Source organism: Meleagris gallopavo, chromosome 7 (assembly GCF_000146605.3).
Source record: "Meleagris gallopavo isolate NT-WF06-2002-E0010 breed Aviagen turkey brand Nicholas breeding stock chromosome 7, Turkey_5.1, whole genome shotgun sequence".
Classification (NCBI taxonomy): domain Eukaryota; kingdom Metazoa; phylum Chordata; class Aves; order Galliformes; family Phasianidae; genus Meleagris; species Meleagris gallopavo.
In genome coordinates, this window is record NC_015017.2 from 2,921,405 (window position 1) to 2,939,159 (window position 17,755).

Sequence of the window (17,755 nt, forward strand, 5' to 3'; positions counted from 1 at the left end):
CAAAGGCCTTCTAATGAACTGGTCAAGTCAGTGCACAATGCATGCTGTAAGATTTACTTCAAAAATAAACCTCAGGACACAGTATTTGGACAACATAAGACAATCTTCATATAGCTAAGAACCATATGTTTATTTGTAAGAGACATGTAGAAATGTAGGAAAGACTTTTCTACATTAGAGGCCAACCACCTGCACTATTATCCTCTGCTAGTGCAGAGAAAGGTCTTGTTTGCAGATCTTACAAATACTTGCTAAATAAAATAAAGACTGCAGTTGCCTCTTCAAGCTGGTGTTACTCCAGTCACTGCTGGTGAGACTGTGACCAAACGGGGGCCACAACAGCCCACAGTAAGCTCAGTGATGGAACAGCCGAAGGTTGGTGTGGATAAGAGTTATTCCCAGCTCATTGCACGCTTCAATCACAACCTCGTCGGCAGCAGAGCCAGATGGGGCAGCGATGAACTGAACTCCACTCTGAACAAAGACAGAGATAAGCAGAGGGATTAGAGGACTGAAACTGCCCTGAAAAGGAGCTGGCAGCCTCACTTCTTCATTAATATCTCACTCCAAGCACTGAAAAAAACAACAGCCTCCACTGCCCAAAGCAATACAAAGAGGAGTTCCTCATGCGAGCGCTCAGCTCTTTCTGTAGCCCAGGAGTAAAATGGCTCCTCTGGAAGCAATAGGCTTTGTCTTGATCTTAAGCTCTTTTTTTTTCTTTTTAAATAGAATTTAATACTCTTTTCATCCTAAACCAACAACCCAAGCAATGGCAAGATAATCACCATCCACATGAGGCCAGTAACCACACCACCACCCTGCCCAGGACACGGAACTGCATCCAGCACCCTCAGTACAGAACTGAGGCATTCCCCAGAGCTGTGCACTGCACTCAAGCAAGATGCCCAGCCACGATAAGACCTTACCCGTTTGGCTCTGTCAACATTATCCCTAAAAGGGAAGAACGCATCGGAGCTGAGGGAGACAGCAGTCAGCTTGGCAATCCACTGCTTCTTCTCAGCTTCTGTTAGCTGCGCGGGCACCTCTTCAAACATGGCCTGCCACTTCACCAGGTCCTCATCCTGGAGGAATGAGAAGTGCCAGCTCAGCCCCAAGGCACCAGATGCTGGCAGTACCCAGCAGGGGCACATCGGGATGAGTTATGGCATCCCTTTGAGCCAGTGCAGCTGTGCTTTCTGCTCCCACAGCTCTGCTGCTGACAACCTCACACCAGAAATTCTACCATCCCAAGTGATGGTGGGAATGCACTGCCAATGTCAGCTCTTTCTACATTCTTTAAACACCTCCTCCTCCCCTCTGCACCCCAAAACTCAAGGATCTCCTCCAAGATGTTCTGTTCAGCCTGTCTGCAGAGTGCTGCTCTGTGTCAACGCCAGCACACACCACCTGGGTGTGGGGAGGCAAACAGCAGCTTGGTTTGTGATTCACCTTCTGAACAGCGTTGAAGTTCTTATCCCCTTAAACCAGCAGCCACTCTGAGATGATTCATTCAGTCCCCAGTCCAGCTCTTGGCTTTCAATACTTAAAAAGGGCATGCTATTTTCTTGTCTCACTTGTACTGAGGAGGTCAAAGCAATTCCGGGAATCCAAAACGCCACAGAAGCAAACAGCAAAGTGCCAGAAGGAACAGCCAGCAGGCACGATGGGACAGGGAGAACTTAAAAACTGAGGCTTTAACTCTGCCTCAACACCAGGGGCAAACATCCAAGGACACCAAGCTGCACACCAATGTGCAGAGCTCCAGGATCTCAGGAGACCTCAGGACCTCCAGGATCATCAGGGAACCCTCTTACCTCTCCAATGGTGCCAGTGACGTACTGATCGATGGCGTTGGAGATCTCAGCTCTCTTCACTCCTGCTTTGAACTTCATGGAGAGCACACGCGGGTGGTGTCGCAGCCACCAGCTGTTGGCCTTGTCACCAGCCAGGCGTGTGCAGTGGATGCGGGACTGCTGGCCTGCCCCGATGCCAATGACCTGAAGAGTGCACACAAAGCACCATCACACCCCACTTCAGAGCAATTAGCAAAGACCTCCCACAAATTAGCTGCTCCTTACTGGATCCGAGAGAAAGCATAGGTAATTAGCAAGGAAAACAGGAAAATAACTGCATCACCACTCCCATCACCTGGATATAGGGACAGACAACCTTGAAGCCATGTGTCACAGCCCAACGCACAATGCAAACAAGCCCTGGCATCCTATCTAGGTGAATGTAAGCTTGCACTGGAGACAAAGCCAACTCTTAGAGTGCTGACACTACTGAAAATTAAATGTTGCTGGGGACGTCTTGGTTACTGGACACTGGCAGTACAACACCAGCTTCACTCTTCTCAGGAATCAGGGAAACTCAGTACCGTCAGGGTCAGCATATTACGCTTTCATACCTCATTACATTCAAGTCTGGAGCCAGACTAGGCAATGCTGTGCGTCTGTGGCAAGCTCTCACGCTCCCCTTCAGCCAAGATGAAATGATCGGTGCGTAAACACAGCTACTGAGCTGGGGGTCTGCCTGCTGCTCCTCAGCCCTCTGCCACAAGAGCGTGCCAGGCAGACAAATACACCATCTAGTCACACCGTGGCTGTCAAACCTCAGGCTGGTAGTTTTCCTCCACAGATTTCAGAGGTTCTGCTTCCCAAAAAAAGAGCTCCTGTCATTTCATACCAGAGATCTGTCAGAAAGCAAGACTCTCTTCCATAATTTCCTGCCCCTATGAAGCCAGAGCTGAACTGTTCACCAGACTGCTCGCATGGGGTATCACTCCAGGGATGCTGTGTTGAAGCCAGCACTTCTGGCCACCGCCTCAGAGTTTCCAGCTCAGGCTGCAGCAGATGGTAAAGCTATAAGTCAAGCACTGCCCTCAAAGGAATGAATCATTTGTCTTTAATTAATCAAGACACAGTGACTTCACCTCTTACCAGAACCATAAAAATATGCTGCTGGATACTGTTCCCTCAAGGAACAAATGAAAGAGTTGGGCTGCTATCTAATATCATCTGCTCAGCTATAACTAAACAATCATCAGCACTTAGTACATTCATAAGGATATTAAATAGATTCCATGCTCCTCATGGTTTAGGGACACGTTCCCTCCCAGCAAACACTCCTCGATGTCTAACCTAAGCTTCTCACACTCCACCTGTTTGACCTTCAAACTTGCACGGGATTTTGCATCTCAAGGGAGCTCAGTGCCAGCTGCACATAGCTACATGGTCTCACCAGTGGAGGCTCTTCTTCCCTACACATCCAAGAGGGATTACAATCATCACACAGCACACACCTTAATTCACCCAGCCTTTAAGTGTGGGCTTAGCAAGGCAGCTCAGGCTAGCACAAAAGTTCATAGCCTGGGTTGCAGACCAAGGAGAGTCCCAGACAGTATTTCAGCAAGAGGATGTGTCCTGTAAGTTATATGCTTTGGCTCAAAGCAAAGCCAAACATGTCCCATAAGTGGAATATGTGTAAAAGCATGGAGTGGATGAGATGGGTAATACCCAAAGAAACTCTGCAAAATGATGCTGGTTAGCCTGAATTTGGTCAGATTTACTCTGATAAACGAGTGAAAACAGAAGTCTTAAACACACCTGGAGTTATAAAAATCAAATAAAGGGCTTCATAATTGAGAGGGCAATGCGGCACTGGTGGAAAACAGTACACTAAATTAACAGCTTTGGTTTATCCTACTCTGCAGAGAACAAAGAAAGAATAATTTTGAACTGCTAAAGTCAAACAGTATCACTGGAGAAAGTGTAAGCCAGCATGTTGCAGACTTTGGCTCAGCTGCACTGAAAGTCAGACAAAACGAGTGGAAGTGTTTATTGCAATTAGTGGCAGTTGACTTCCTGCAAATTAAGTGACACTCAGGTCCATTAATGCTTCCTCCCACTCCAGCCTTCCCTAGGACTCATTAACACCAAGCCCCAGCTGGAGCAGTAGTGAAGCCAGGCTGTCAAAAAGGCTCTGGTTATCTGATGCATGGGAGTGTTGAAACAGAACAGAAATAGTGCAAAGCTGAAACAACCCCTGGAAAAATAAAAGAAATGGAACTGAAAGAACACTGGATTCCCCCAGCGTGGCTCACATAACCTAAATAAGTCACATCCTGGAAATGTATTTAAACTGGAAATTACTTCTTGTTCCCCACTCTCGATTCCTGCTATTTTCTTTTGCACCCAAATATTCCTGAGCACAGTTGATGTCACATCACGGTAGGAGATCTCATCAGTAGTTAATTCTGCACAGCATCACCAAAAGGATCCTGAACTTAGCAGCATCTTAAGACTGATTTTCTGTGGACATTATTTCCTGCCCATCTGAACCTCGGGAACAGTCTCAAGAGGCTTTTTTGACATTTTAAACCTGGGAGACAGCTGCAATCTGAGCTCCTCCATCATCATCTGTAGCATGCTACACTGCTATTTCTGCATTTGGACTGTATAAGTCTCATTAGGAAGACATTAAGCTTTGATTTGAAGACCCAACACAGATCTGCCACTCTTGTTGAGTAAGCGATTGGAATGGCTACTGACCTTTACAAGACAGAGTGCAGCACACAAACCTCTCATCTTTGCCTTTCCTGTCACATATACAGCAAATCAAGACTATGTACATTAATACTTGACTGAAATACATCCCTGCAAATACACAAAGCATCAATGAAGCAAGGCTGGTTACTCCCCTGCCTGCCCACACTGCCTTCCACGCTTCCCTCATGCCTTTTTCCTTCCATATGGTACACACACTACCACACACATTGCAGAAACAGCTGCAGCAACATGGTAAGTCTAAATTTAGAAAAGCACTAAGGAAACTGCTGCTGTATTAAGGGAAAAGGAGCAAAGATAGTGTCACCTTTGTTCTGGGGCTATGAGAATTAATGCTCTTGAGGACAGAGATCCATTCAAGAGCAAGAAAAAAACAGTAAGGAAAAGGAAAGAAAAATGCCAGGTCTCCAGAGAGGTGTTTTCAAGAACCATACAGCACATGACCGTAAAAAATACCATGAGGCAGTGCTGCAATGTTTCCAGGCTGTAAAAACAATCTGACACATGCAGATGCAAGAACAGCACTGCAGTTCATTCACAGTCTGTAACTGAAGCATACCATTCGATCATTTGTTTGATGCATTTTGATAACTTATGATGACTGAGACCACCAGCATTCTTTGGTTTCTATTTCTGAATTATTATGATTTTTAAATAACCTGAGTTATGGAAAAGTTGTCGTGGAGAGCACAGAGCCAGCTAAACAAAAGCATTACAAGTATGAGCGTCTGGGCCAAAAAAACCCCAACCTTTATTTTCAACACATTTACAACAACTTTTGGATTATTTACTTAAATTGAACACCTAGTGATGACTTAGGACTTTAGAATTCAAGATCAGTATCTCACCTCCACATCTGATAATACCCCAGTAAATTCCAACATCCATCGTAAGCTCTTAAAAACCAAGAAGCACAGAAGATTTCTGATGTCCCCAGGGCATTAGAATGAAAATAAAATAAAACTACAACCCATTTGCACAGTCAGAATCCAGCTGTGAAAGCTACTGTCACTTCCTAAGGCTTTAAACAGACCACAGCATATGCACATGCCCTCACAAAACGATAAAAGGCAGAACAGTTACAAAGAAATGACTCAAGGCCTAACTTGCAGAAGCACATAAGAGCTTTTCCAACCCTATCATTGAAAGAGCCAGCCTTGTCATTATCATGAGAAAAATATATTAGGTTTAGTTTTGAAGCAACTTTAAGAGAAACGCGTTTAGCTACTGTTCTCTTCTAGGGCAGTTCATCTGTATTTCATAGAACCATAGAATGGCTGGAGTTGGAAAGGACCACAATGATGATTGCCTAGTTTTAACCCCCTGCTATGTGCAGGGTCACCAACCACTAGACCAGGCTGCCCAGAGCCACATCCAGACTGGGATATTTGTTTCATAGCTTCCTCTGTGCTAAATGATTTTAAACCCTATGCCTGACCAAAGCACTCTGATCAGCTTGGCTTGGAAGCACGGTCCCCAGAGCAGTCTGGTTTGGTTACCTGCCCATCCTTGGCGTAGCACACTGAGTTGGACTGGGTGTATTTGACAGCAATGCTGGCAACAATCAGGTCTCGGATAGCAGACTCAGGCAGCTGAAACAAAATGCCATTGTCAACCTCACTGACTCAATCTTACCAGGTCCAGATTGTTCTATCAATGGCCCTCATCCTGCAAAGCCTTCTGTATTTGCTTCCTGTCCTTAGAAGTGCTCACAGGCCAAAAGCTAAGCATATACTCAACCATGCACAGGACCATAATACTAGCTCACGAAATCTGCATTAAATGTTGATTTAAGTACACTCCATTGCTGATTTATTAATATGATTTTTATTACCTCAAGGTCTGAGCTTGCTTCTGATCCTTGTGACTAATAACGTACTTGCTAACATCTGTTTTTTCAATGAGAACAGTGAGACACAGGAATAACTAATAGTTATCTGATGATGTGAACCCTAAGTGATGAGCAACATCAGGAAGGCCTGAGTTTATGTACTATATATAAGAAGAAGAAGAACACAGTGAGTCAGAGTGACATCACAATGGATCCCTAGAAAACACCGTCTCGCCATAAGAAATGAAACAAAGTGGCTTCTCATAAATAAGAAATATAAATATTTTGGTAGCCTGAGATACAGGACAGGGCCCAGCTTCTCTTATTTACACAGGAATCAAAACAAAAGCAAACTACCCTGATTTGCCCAAGCATTTTCGGCCAAAAAGCTAGCTGCATTGTTTTGTAGAAAGTTTCATCTCATTAAGATGCAAGAGCTCTTAAAATAGAACAGAGCTGACTTCCTTAATGAAAGCACATCATTTAGCTCTACCAGTTTTTTAGCTCCTTTATCTTCTAATACTTACAGTTTTATTCTTTGTAACAATGTTCTTGAACAAGGACTGGTCAATGACTGCATTGTTCCTCTTCTGCATGAGCTGCAATCCATAGAGGGTTCGAATCTCATTGTCATCTGGCTCATAATTAGGGTCCATCTAAAAGCCAACAGACAGGGCAATAAAACACTGAGCTCTTCAAAGCTCAAGTAACAACTTAGGTTAGAACATTCTCGAAAGAATCCAGAAGTGAACTGTTCAGAGAAAGCAATGTTAGAACATCAGGGGGAATAGAATTAATTGGAGCACTAAGGTCTCAACAGCAGGAGGTGATAATGAAAGGGTGAAGAGGGGTAGAGCAGTTTACATGCTTATATACAACCATCCATGTCGAAAGCCAAAAAATCTCCAGTCTTCCTATCTTTCACAGAAAGATAAAAGCATCCACACACAAAGATCCTTCTTGTCTCCCATAGCAAAGTCAGAAATATTTTGAGGATAGTTCCAATACACCATAATGTACAACTCCCAAAGCCTTCAACATTAAACCAGTGAACATGATTATTTCCAGAGATGCACTTCCTTGGGGAACACCCATACAAGCTTGCAGCACAGCTAAGCCACACAAGAGTATGGGGCCAAGTTAAATGGAACTCTTAAACTGCACTAAGGTCTACCCAAGCATAGGTGATTTAGAGTTCTGATAGCCCCTGTTCAGCTAATTGAGACATGAAGTAAACCAGATTAAGGCTACTAGCTCCAAATACGACCATGTACACATTTTGTATGGTTTTTCTCATCCCTTGAAGTTACTTCAGATCAACTTTCCTTAGTATCTCTGTTCAGACAGGCCCTAAAGCTACAGACTTAACCAATACAACCTCATCCTTGCAAAGCTAATTGAATTCAGGAGGTAATCAGCTGCCAAGATTGTCTACAATTTCATTCCTGCTTGCCTGAAGCTCCGGAGCCATCTTCTACAGTTCCCTTGGTAGCAAGGCTACAATTGCAACTTCAGCGAAGCCTTAGATTTTCTTTTTGTAACGTTAAAGTTCTGTGCCCTTTGGTCACTCAGACTCAGGCAGAAGTAGGACGTGTTTGGCTTATGCTGCAGGGAAGCCTGGACTGCCTGGTCCAGACAGCTGTGGGTGCTATCCAGACGCTAACATCTGATACAGAAAGAGCACTGCAGGGCTGGAGGGCAGCAGGACTACAAACCTGGAGGACACAGTAAGCACCATTCTTCTTTTTGGAAAGGATTTTGAGAGCTTCTTCCTCATAGCCAGGAGCTACCACACCATCAGATACCTGCAACAGAGAGATCTCAGCACCTATGCCAAGAAGAGAAGGGCTAATACTGCGAACTCCCTGCCATATCCAGAAAGACAAAGGTTTGCCTCTCAGAGGTCTCTAAGTACTACATAGTATTGAAGGCACTATTCCAGCATCTGTTTCAGTCCTTGAAGCAGGAAAAGCAGTGTTGTTCAGCCCATAGCAGGAGTTAGGAGAACAAAAAAACAAAAAACCTCACTTTATAGACAACAGAATTGATAACTAATGTACTCTTCTAGGGGTAAAACTACCCATGTGTGACATCCTCACTTCTAAGCTCCAACATGCCTAAAAAATAATTGTATATATATATATATATAAATAGTTATTTCAACAGTGATCCTCTTCATGACACAGAATGTCAACAAAACACTGCCTTAACAGTGTTGAAGATAAGAGTTTACATTAATCAGTGCCATGAAGCATGAAGTTTAGATGTATTTCGTTCATATCCCCATCACCTAACGATGGGTTTTTTGTTTTGTTGTTTTAATAGAGTACCAAATGTTGTCCTCACAAACACCATCTTTCATTTATTTGAAAAAAAATCTCCAATGCACAAGACAGCCTCTTGCACTGTGCTTTCTCCTCTCAAGAAAATCAGAAGCAACGCATAGCAGGATGAGTGTCCTGTAGAGCATCTGCTCCCAGCCCCCCAGACTGAATTATCCAAACAGCCAATAAGTTGTCTTGAGTTAAACAGGTCAAATCCAAACATGAATGGCTGCCACAAACCAATGACTCCATCTATTGTGATGCTCCCTTTTCCCTCAAATGATTTACTGCTGCTTAACAAACCTCTCTGGAAATAATCTTAGCAGTAGGTACATCACAGATATCAGACAAGGCAATGAAGTCACCAAAAGAAGACATCCGATCAGCACCTGCAAAATGACATTTTCTAGTCATTTATCCAACTATGGCAGAATATTTCCACAATCATACAATGGTTTCCTGTGGTCAATGACTAAAAGTGGTCCCTAAAGTAGTGAAAAATGAAGGACACATTCTAGTGTATCCTCTAACTTTACCTAAATTCACTTTGTCTTCCATAATTTTTTTTTGCCACAGACAACAAGATAATTAGCAAAGTAACTCAGCTAAGCTGAGGAGGAAATTTTGATTTGTAAGCGTTTGTTCTTTTTGTAAGCTCTGAACTTCAAATGTATAAAAAAAAAAAATCACCCCACCAAATATTGGGTAGAAACATTCCTGTTCAAGTAAGTATTCCCTAGCATCCCATCTGCAGTAGAAGGCTGAGTGTGCTTCCAGCCTAGCTCACTTGGAGAGCAATTTCTGATATGTGGGCAGTTAGTTCATTTAGCCAGTTGCTTATGGAGAAAAACCTAAAGAGGAGGAGTAGATTACAAAGGGGAGAGCCAGCAAAAAGCTGAATATGCTGTTCAGTGTAGAGCCTTAAGCAGAACTCTTTGGACAGGTTAGTTTATTCCTGGGCCTCTCACCTCTGCTTCGAGCGTAGGCAGATGCCAAGGGTGTTAAGGTCTTGTATAAATCATGCACCATGCAGACTTGTGCCTCCTCCTCGCTGAGAGGTATTCCAACAGCAGCACCTAGTGGGAAACACAAGCAGGGCAACTCAAACCAGAACCCTTCCCTCGAGCCCTGTCCCTGGGGCCCTGTTAAGACACAGATACCACTGGCAGGGCCTGCCAAAAAGTCAGTCTGTTCAAAGAGAAAAGTATGGCAGCAAGGGGCCACTCTACCTGCAGGACTGACGTGTTTGAAGGAGGCTGCAGCAGGGATCCCTAATGCCTGCTTGAGTTCCTTCACCAGCTGCCAGGCGTTGAGAGCATCACACAGGTTGATAAACCCTGGAGAGCCATTCACCACTGCAAGTGTAGAGTACAAACAGATTAAAGCAGGCAAGACCCTCTCCCTAGAGTCTGCAGAGCAAGTGGAAGAGATTGTTTCCCCACCAGGAATGGGAGTTGGTACAACACTGCTTTTTAAAAATGACCCAGGCTCCTCACCAACAGGCTAACCACCCTGAAAAGCTTCAGTGGCTTTTGAGGAATGTATACTTAGGACTCAAAAGATGCAGGCGCAATTCTCTTTCACAGCACATCCTTAGAACAAGACTTCGTCCCATTACACCTCTCCTTCTGTGAAAGAAGGGGAAGGAAAAAAGGAAAAAAGGATATTCCCCCTCATGTTTTTGAGTTCTTCAGCTGACAGCAATTTGGAGCAGAGCCATACCTTTCGGAGGGAGCCTAACAGAGCTGGATTTTGATAGCAGGGAGGAACACAGAAAGCACAGCCCTTGCTCCGTAACAGACAGATTTCTTTACAAATCTAGTAAATTTGGGTGGCCATGACTCAACGAAGTACTCAGGCAATAGCCAAACTAAATACATGGCATCTCCAATTATTGTCAAATGAACCATTCACAGCCACAAAGCTTAGAGCAAGCTTTTAACAAAGTGCTTGATCTGGCACAGATTTCTGACGAAAGGACTAAGAGTAAAAGTCCTTTGAAAGTTTGCTCCCAAAACCTTTTGCCCCAGCACACATAAAACTGCAAGATCAGCACTGACAAAGCAGGACTGGGATCATTTCAGAAGCTTAAACAACTCTTCTCTCTTGAAATGTAATAATATGTAGCCAGACAGGTGAACACAATATTGTTCTGCTGCCAAACCTAGGAGGCAGACTTGAACACAAATCAGCTTCTAGTGCAGGAGTAGAAAAGCCTCCTAGAAAATACGAGCCAGAGCTTCTTTTCACCAGCACTAAAAATGATCTTAAGAAAGTCTGGCTACTTTTGTTCTCTCCAAACTAGAGATCCCCCCTTGGCAGTAAGGCTGTGGTGGATGTGCACCTGGTAAAAAGGAGAAGACAGACACCAGACGTGTCTCAACTCTTGCAAGTGAGACTGGTATTCTCTATCACCATTAGCAGCAACAGCACTCTGGAAAATTGAGGCAATAAACCCCTGCTCAAAACTGTCACAGAAAAAAAAGTAACAGAAATCATTCAAGCCTGGAGAAGAACAGCTTGATTTCTGGACAGCAATTGGTGACATGAAAAGACTGGGCATGTACTAAGTACAGAAAATGAGCAGAAAAGCATCTTGAAATGATGACAACTTTTCCTCTGCAAAATCTCAAGCTGATGTCAAACAAGAAGCCCATTATGTAGATCTGCCTGAGGTGTCTTCAGTGCGGACACACCACCTTACACTAAGAGAGAATATGGAGCTACCGTTAAGTCTCACGGGGATAAGGAGACAAGCTTTTCTGTCTCACAGAAGGCTCAACCTTTCCATCACAAAGACAGTGCCCCTCAGTATAAAGTGGTTTAACATAAGATACTGCTGGGCATCCCTTGCATTAAGGTACAACAAGATGGTATCTCAGTTCTAAAGGCACTGGCAGACACGCCTGCTTGCCCGCCCTCCCACCCTCTTTTATTGCTCCCCCTTGCCAGGGGCCTCACCTGTCAGGGGAAGCTTAGGCCTGGTGGTGTAGAGCTGTGCAGGACTCTGGTGAGGATTCATGCCGTACCTCAGGGGCAGCTGGGACACCCCCTTGCTGTACTCCTTCCTAAAGTAGTCAGAGATGGCTGCATCATACTGAGCAGTGTGGGTGAAAGCCTGGGGGCAGAATGGGGGATGCTTGTCATATTACAAACATCAACTTACAAACGATTCGGTGTTTCACAAAATGAATAAAGGAAAGACAAACTAGCCTAGCCCTCTGCTGTGAGCAAGCATGTCTCACCTTCAGTGCAAGGTGACGTCTGGTTTCTACAGAAGTGTCTTTGTCCTTTGATGCTGCCATCTCTTTAGCTACAGAAGAGTAGTCTGCAGGATCACACACAACTGTCACACGAGCATGGTTCTTAGCAGCAGCCCTGAGCAAGGCAACTCCTCCTGCAAAAGAAGCATGGAGGAATGAGGCACTTCTCATCTGAACTCAGCATAACCACATGTGAGGCCAAGAAGGGACGTGCATCAAGCAATCACTTGTGCCAGATGGCACCTCCCTGGGCTCTGTTGAGAAAAGGGGCCGTAACAGGATCTTGAAAATGCACGAGGCAGTGAGCTAGTAGATTCAAACCAGTGCTGAAGGTGCAAAAAAAAGGAACACAGCTGCAGGGATGAAAAAGTAAATGAGTCCCATGCTGTGCAGAGCACCTGGGGAAAGAACACCTTCCAGCAGCACAGCCACATCCTGAAGAGGACAGCTATCTGCACATATTGCTTAAACAACATCCTCTGCAACGCTGGGCTGGGGAGGAGTCTACAGGAAGATTTATTTCTCTTCTACCAAGCAACTGAGGTTCTCAAATCTCTCTGCAAATATTAATGAATACTGTGCAGGTCCTCTGTGTGAGATAAAAGGCCATGCCTCCCCCTTAAATCTGACTCTGCACAGCAATTGTAACACTTTAAATCATATAGGATACTAGGCTGTTGCAACAGAAAAGCAGAGGCTGGCATTGCTACATACAGAGCAAGTACTACTTCATAAAACATTTAATGAAGAGCTCTGCTGGGCATCGTTTGGACTAAACTACTGCAAGAAAATTCAATCCCAATCCAATCTCATGGCACAAAACTGTGCCTGCACTGTGCACAAGCTGCCGTGCAGAGATGCTGCAGTGAAGGAAAGGCAAGTCTTTGGGGGTTAATAACCAGCATGAAGAGCAGAAGTGCTGATAATACAAGCATCCGTGCTTCTAAACTCAGATCCCTAACTACCCTCCTGTACATGCAGACCCACTTCTTTCCCTGTAATGTCTTCCTGGTTCAGCCTCTTCTCTCCAAAACTGGTTTTTATTTTTATTACACTGCCAGAGGTTCTAAAAGAGATTTAATTGGCTCTCAGTAGGAAGCATGCTCTACATTCTCTTTCCTTGTAGGCCCCTTATGTTGAGCAGTGCACACCTCCCCCATTTACACAGCATGGCCTGCCAGCCTGTTTAAACAGCCACTTGCTATTGCTTAAAAGCAATGAGGTTTACCCAGTTATGCCTCAGTCTCCTCCTTGTAGCCCTCGAGCTCCTCAGCTGACTTGTGGAGGAGAGTGGAGGAGAAAAAGCCACCAGGAAAACTAATTTTCTGCATGTTCTTAGGAAGTGATGCAGAAGACAGAATTTGTGGCCCCTCTTCGTTCTTTCCCAGAGGGAAGCAGTTGCAAAAAGAGCTGCAGATTTACTACAGTATTAGATGCTCACTATAAACTACATCATGTCAAGGTGAGATTGGCTGTCAAAAGAATTAGTTTGCAAGTTATCAGCAGGTAATTTCTGCACACAACTTCTGCCTGACACAGAGAAGTTCTCGGTAACACACTTCCTTCTTGAATATTGTCACAACACACCAGCAGCCTGGCACGGCTGTCATTAATTTATTTTCATATGCCAACTACCATGGATGTGATGTTTTGAGAGGGTGATGAGAATAATCCTGTTGCTGTCAAAATGTTCATAGATGACCTAGCAACTATTGCTAGGAGCAAGTAAACCAGATGAGCTTAAGTGGCCAGCTCACATGGAGGCCACAGACAGAAACATTTTAGGGTATAGGATCAGGTTTCCTTATCTTCTTCCTTTAGTCACAGCGCAGAAATTGTTCCTGTGACCATAACTTAGAAAAGGGGTATAGCAAAAGCATTATTGTTCCTGCAAGAAAGCATCCTAAAGAGTTACAAACCCACTCCCCGTACTCCTCCATCAAACAGATATCTGATGATTCCTTACAACTCTGTGAGGCCCCCAAACAAAAAGAAGAGGACTGAGATCATTTAAAGAACCATTAAGTCTGCCTGGAGAATAAGTTTATTCTTCCTTTAACTTACCAATGTCAATCTTTTCCACTGCTTCTGGTACAGTTACACCTGGAGAAGATACAGTCTTCACAAAGGGGTAGAGGTTACACACCACAACTCTGAGAATTAAGGGGAAATCAGGGTTACTCAGCAAGAAATTGAATGGTCAAGCTTGACTTGATATGCACAAGGTATTATCAGTGTTTTTGTGGTGTGATCAATGTAAGATCCTATAGGCAAGGCTTCTTTCTCCAGAAGAATGGTGGTGTGCAGTCATGAAGCAAGAGGTGTTACAATGGTGAAACACTATGGATGGTGGTGGCATAGGCACATACAAGCTACCTTTATGCATTATGCAGTGTTACGGTGGTTAGTGCCACAGTTTACAGCTAGCTAAGGAAGAATTTCTTTAAATGCATGGTCCTGTGTTTAAAAGTTTCCTCATTTTGGTGCACAAACTGAGCCATTTCGAAGAACTTCAGAGTGGGCTCTCAGTAGTACTGAAAATAAGCATCAACCAACTTTCATGTAATAGTAAGCACTGCAACAAAGCACAACCAAACAATCTGATTTCCCTCACTTTTCCGAGAGCAGAAGACAGCCTACCTGCCACTTTCTGGCAATGACATTATAATAATTAAAAAAAAAACAAAAACAAACACAACATATGAAACCTGGGAGGTATTTAGTGCACAGCCCACAACACCACCTTATGTCTTTGAATTTCTACTATAACATCTTTTTTTGCCTGTTCTGTTTCCAGTACTCTCTTCTTCCCATCCATTCAGCAATCTGTGGACTTTTGCTAATGCTTTTATCTGTGGGAATCAAGATAATATCATGGTTTCCTACCATGATGCGGGTAGGTAAAAATGCAACCATACAAAGACCCCCTGCTGAGGATCAGCTCCTTCTGCTTTTACATAAAATGATTTAAATTATTACTTTGGATGCAAATGCATGACTTGATGTCAATGATGTAAAAACATGACTCCCCTGTAATTCAGCAGAGCCTGCTTTAAAACGCAATGTATTCTGAACAGCTCCCACTGCAGAGTCATCTATGAGGACTCCTATGGTTTTAAATTCCAGGTTTTCAAATTCAGCCTGGAAACCCATTCATTCTAGGCACAGGTCTTTTAAAATCATTTTAAAAAAACACAGAGATGGACTCCGGCCTAATCACCATAGGCAATCTATACCCCTCTGTCTTGGCTACATCTATAATTTACTATGTATGATTCAACCAATTATTTCTAAATCTAAGTAGTGACAAAAGTGGTTGCTCACAATCACGACATTGCTAAAATCAAGTAGTTAAAACAGTCCCAAGCTGCCCTGCATAAGAACAGCAAGTAAATGCATTCTAACAAAAACAGTAAAAAAAAATCTTGTGCACGTGTTAGTGCATGAACTGTGTTACTTCATTTTCTGGCTCCAACTCTTTCTCAGGATGGCCAAGTAAGTTTTCTTGTTTACATCTGTTTTCTGCCTGCACAAACGATGCATGTTCTTGACCTGTTTTGCATATCTAGTCTTTACTCATGTTGAAACTCAGTAAACATTATGTAAATCTCAAAGGGTATGTTTACTAAGCAAGTATTGCCATCTGATCAAACACCCAGAACCAAGCTGAGAGGAGCTGCACCAGCTCCAAAAGCACTGAATTCAACTTTGCAGTAACAGTAATAAGGCCCAACAAGAAGTCTCAAAATTCAGATAAAAATTCCATGGAAAACACTTTGTAACTTTGTTTAAATTATTTGTTCAGTGCAGAAAATCATACTTTTAAAAATATAACATCTCCCAAGAGGAAGAAGGAAGAAGACTGCAGTTTTTCTGGTGTGCAGATCCCCAGTGCTCCCATCCACCAGCACTGACTGATCTCCAATGTTCATTTCTGATTCCTGATGAATTGCTTCTCACCTTCCCCAAAATTTACCTTACAAGGCTGAAATCTTGTTTGTTCATATCAGCATTATCTTCTGGAATATTGCGAGCCAAGATGCCTAGTTACAAAAATAGTACATCCTCATTAAAATAAAGAACTGATGCCACAACAAACATTTTTTGAATTCAGCACTTCTCTTCAGACTGTGCTTCTCCCCAGATCCATAAGCTTTCTCATCGAGTTCAGATGGTCCTCAGCCTCTCTTCCATTTTCCTGGCTCTACGGCTGTTCAAATTCCATATTAACAATTTTTTTTTCTCCCAATACAAAATTCTGGAAGATTCCAAGTGCTGAACAGCAACCTCGAAGTCATCCTTTATAATCATTCCCTTAGTAACCTGGGAATGCTAAAGCTGACAAGGAGATCATGGAGAGGAAAAAGACACCTGTCACTCATCAGCCAGCAATAAGCAAAGCCTATGAAACAACAGAAGCAAGAGGCTATGCCTCTAGTAGAGCAGAACAGGCACCTGGCTGAGGTTTAGGAGCCAGGAAAGATCACAGCATGCAGAAATCACCCACTAAAGACTATGCTGTCATGTTCGTTATGCTGCACACCAAATTCACCCACAGGTTAAAAATCAGTGGAGCTCTCTGCCTGAACAGGCCTGAAATTGCCTAAACAAAGAATTCACAAATGCATTTGCAGAGAAGCCCCATTACTTCTAGCTCCAGGGATGAAAAGCTCTAATTGCAGAGATGCCAGCAAAAGAACAGAAGTTGTAATTCAGCCACCACACGCTTCTTCTCCACCTCGTGCATCATACCTCTCCTTCTGCTGCTAGAGCAAATCTGTATTTATTTCTCAGTTCTTCCTCACAATCTTAAAACCACATCCATCAATCCCTTCATTCCACCCTCACTGCCCACAGATCTCTCTTTCAGATTGAAAATACACCAGCAGAAACATACCAGCATGGACTGCAGGATGAAGGGTTTTCACACGTCCTCCTAACATCTCAGGGAACCCTGTCAGGTCCGAAACATCTCTGCTCAATGAGAAAACACACAGCATCACCAACTGAAGTGCCACGATGACTTCACCTACAGGTTCAGTGTTTAATTACCCTTAGGGGACATTCTGATCTACTGGCAGTGTTAAGATGCATCATTCAGATGCAGAAAGGTGGCAGGAAGAGCTGTATCTCTTGGATTTGTACAGGGTGTGGAAGGTTGCAATCTTTTGCAATGCCATCCCTTGGGAATACTCATTCCCGTGGAGAGGGAAAAGCGACCATCCTTTGCTTCAGGCTTCACTGATAACCAAGCGAGCAGGTGGGCAATATGTCTGAGTGTCGGACGGCAGAGGACGAGGCTCCGTGCGAGGAGCAGCAGTCGCGCAGCGTGGCACGGGGCCATACGTGTACCTGACGGGCAGCCCCGCATCCCTCAGCGCTGTAGCCGTTCCTCCCGAGGCGATAAGGCCCAGACCCAACGCGTTCAGGCTCCTGGCGAACTCCACCAGGCCCGCCTTCTCCGACACGCTGAGCAAAGCTGAAAGGCGAAAAGGCCACGATATGAGAGATGAGGCCTTCAGAAGTTCCGCAACTCACAAACCCACCCTCAGCTCACAACGGCCGCGCGGCCGCCATGTTGCGCGCCCCCCTTCCCAACCCGCCCCGCGTTACCGAGCTGCTGCCGGGCGGCCATAGCGCGCGTTGCGAGCGAGAAAGAGAGGAAGGAAAGGAGCGATCGAGGGCGGCCCGAGGGGATTTGGGCTCCAGCAGCAGCACCACGTGGGACCTCCGCCCCACCCCGGGTCGAGAGGGCGGGGAGGAAGAGGCAAG

At 44.3% G+C, this 17,755-nt stretch overlaps 1 protein-coding gene across 1 annotated transcript; it reads right to left on the reverse strand.

The window, feature by feature from the left end:
- Positions 1 to 109: 109 nt before the first annotated feature.
- ATIC (5-aminoimidazole-4-carboxamide ribonucleotide formyltransferase/IMP cyclohydrolase) lies at positions 110 to 17,725 on the reverse strand. The gene is made up of 16 exons (XM_003207379.4): positions 17,597 to 17,725; positions 17,336 to 17,462; positions 16,881 to 16,957; positions 15,960 to 16,026; positions 14,048 to 14,136; positions 11,966 to 12,117; positions 11,682 to 11,838; positions 9,950 to 10,075; positions 9,689 to 9,796; positions 9,024 to 9,109; positions 8,112 to 8,201; positions 6,924 to 7,052; positions 6,065 to 6,157; positions 1,815 to 1,997; positions 927 to 1,082; positions 110 to 474 (listed from the first exon to the last, which is right to left on the reverse strand). The coding sequence occupies exons 1-16, from the start codon at positions 17,616 to 17,618 to the stop codon at positions 355 to 357; spliced, it is 1,782 nt and encodes a 593-aa protein (XP_003207427.1). The 5' UTR covers positions 17,619 to 17,725; the 3' UTR covers positions 110 to 354.
- Between the last annotated feature and the right edge of the window lie 30 nt (positions 17,726 to 17,755).